Here is a 2,485-nt window from a genome sequence, read left to right on the forward strand (position 1 = left end):
CTATACAAGCAATTACTGCAAAATGCAAGTTTATGTCATAGAATGCTTACCTTAATACTGTTTCTATATCGTTATTAGACATTTGTTGCATGTCGTTTTAAAACAGAAGCCACGGCAAAGGTACAGTGGAAACAAATTTCTGTCAGTGTATCTAGTGCCTGGAGACAACAAGACAACACAAAACTAGAGAAATGGCATTGAGGGAAACACATACTTGAAACTGATATTCAACCTCGAGTAATGAACTCTCTTTTTTTTTTTTTTTTTTTGTTACACCCCCCTTTGCTGTCTTTTTTCCCCATTGTCCAGCTCCCGGTCCCTCTGGGTTTGCTTGCACTCCCTGACGTTTTATTCCTCCATTGGTTTGCTGAAATCGGCACGTGCTTTTGGATTGCCTTAAATACCACAAACTAGAAACAACGGTATCTGCGGCAGCCTGGCAGGCGATTTTGTTATCTGTTACATTGGGGTATTATTATTGTGATACAGAAAACGTGCAATTAAAAACACAGCCAAAATGGTAGATAAGTTTTTAGGAACGTGGAAAATGGTCACCAGTGAAAATTTCGATGATTATATGAAAGCTTTGGGTAAGGATTTTTTTTTTTTTTTTTCTATGCGCATCGACTCTAATATTGTGACAATAAGGAATTACATAGCAAATGTGAAACCTTTATTTTCCTTTATATTTAGCAATACAATTACATATAGCGTGTATGGATACATTTGCATAGATAGATAAATTATGTTATTTTGCATGTGCATTCATGTATTATATCCTCTCTTTTTTTTTTTAAGGTGTCGGTTTTGCTACCAGGCAGATGGGTAACATGGCAAAGCCCAGCCTGATCTTTAGTGTAGAAAACGGCATTCTATGTATGAAATCACAAAGCACTTTTAAGACCTCAGAAGTCAAATTCAAATTGGGTGAGGAGTTCGATGAAACGACAGCCGACGACAGAAAAGCAAAGGTGGGTGTAATAATGTACATTCACGTTTTGAATCGGAGCCAGTTGAAGCAGAGTCCGTGGTTAATACGATGTATAAAATGAATCTGATGAAACTGTACAAACCTGTACTGATTATTTTTATTTACTCTTTCAGACTACAGTTACATTGGAAAATGGCAAACTGGTGCAGAAACAGTTGTGGGATGGCAAGCAGACAGTAATAGAAAGGGAACTGAAAGATGGAAAATTAATAGCGGTATGTGTCATGAGAATTAAGATATTTTATCGGGGTAGATCCAACTCGGTCCCATGGATGACTTGGGACCATTACAATTTTCGGGGGATTGAAGCCAGACCACAATTGTATTGACATGTAATAGAATTTATCCAGGACATAGGACTTTTATGTGTGTGTGTAGAGTGGGGTAAAAATACAATTATAAAAATAGAGAACCACAGTGTATATATTTTTCTAAAACCACAATAAATAATTTAAACTTCGTAATTATTAGATGGCGCATAATACTGTATCATAGCTAAAGTGTGTTACTTCCCCTTGCCTTTTAGTTTTACCTATACTTAACAGATCTTTACATACTTTATATCTTCAATATTGCTATAATATTTATTTTAATAGTTAATCCAAATTTGATTTACATTACTATTACCTTATGGCTCCTGCAACATTGTTCTTTAGGACTGGTACCATAGAACATACTAATATCGAAATCTTACTGGGTGCGTTTTAAAGTTGCGTGACCTTTTTGTACAGTTGCAGGGCAGTCAGTAGGGAGGTAGACAGGCTTGTACAGTATGAAAGGATAAACAGTTAGGGCTACAAATAATGTCTTCTGACTGAAACGTTTACCTAAACAGTACTGTAATTTTGTCTTGGCACTTTTTAAATGTTTATATTGCATTTAACTATTCATTTATTTTTTTATGTAGAGATGCATCATGGGGGATGTTGTTGCCACAAGGATTTATGAGAAAGAAGCATAATGATTCAGTCTTCTGAGAGGTCTGGATTTTGAAAACACCAGGCTCAGCTGAATGAGCAAAAGGCCAAAATGCTGCTTGTTTTCCTCCTTGTTTTTGTAACACCAAAGCAAATCAACTTGACAGTTTTGAGAAGTGATTCATTCAGTATTACCTGCTCTGGTGCTTAAATAAAACCCAGTTGACTGCATCGCATGTAAGGTGTTGTATTTATTTACCCTAAAATCCGTAGTTTAAATGTTTATATGCTACTTCTTTTGTGTTCTTTTCTTTATTTTAGAGAGGAGAGGCACTAACATTAAGTTGGCATTACTCCAATAAAATGTAGGAATATGTAGAGATGTGTAAATTAAGTATTGTAAATCCCATAATAGTGTTTTGGGATACACTTGTCCTTATCAAAATCCTTTTAGCCTGCAATTAACATGATGCATAAACTTCACAAAGGATGCAAGTGTCAGCAGCCTGTGGCCGAGCTGGTCAGACTGACAGTGCACATTTAGTACTTATGTTTTGATTTTACTTGCTCTTTTAAA

At 35.7% G+C, this 2,485-nt stretch overlaps 1 protein-coding gene across 1 annotated transcript; it reads left to right on the top strand.

Moving 5' to 3' along the window:
• The first annotated feature begins 419 nt into the window (after positions 1 to 419).
• On the top strand, positions 420 to 2,139 carry fabp4a (fatty acid binding protein 4a). The gene is made up of 4 exons (XM_041245145.1): positions 420 to 590; positions 799 to 971; positions 1,105 to 1,206; positions 1,899 to 2,139. The coding sequence occupies exons 1-4, from the start codon at positions 518 to 520 to the stop codon at positions 1,950 to 1,952; spliced, it is 402 nt and encodes a 133-aa protein (XP_041101079.1). The 5' UTR covers positions 420 to 517; the 3' UTR covers positions 1,953 to 2,139.
• Positions 2,140 to 2,485: the final 346 nt, after the last annotated feature.

This window comes from Polyodon spathula, chromosome 3 (assembly GCF_017654505.1).
Source record: "Polyodon spathula isolate WHYD16114869_AA chromosome 3, ASM1765450v1, whole genome shotgun sequence".
Taxonomy (NCBI): Eukaryota; Metazoa; Chordata; class Actinopteri; order Acipenseriformes; family Polyodontidae; genus Polyodon; species Polyodon spathula.

Bases quoted from the DNA above. Each gene is read 5' to 3' on its own strand.
- fabp4a (XM_041245145.1), top strand. From the start codon at position 518: ATGGTAGATAAGTTTTTAGGAACGTGGAAAATGGTCACCAGTGAAAAT. The intron at 591-798 runs GTAAGGATTTTT...TTTTTTTTTAAG, and splicing joins TGATTATATGAAAGCTTTGG to GTGTCGGTTTTGCTACCAGG. The intron at 972-1,104 runs GTGGGTGTAATA...TTACTCTTTCAG, and splicing joins CCGACGACAGAAAAGCAAAG to ACTACAGTTACATTGGAAAA.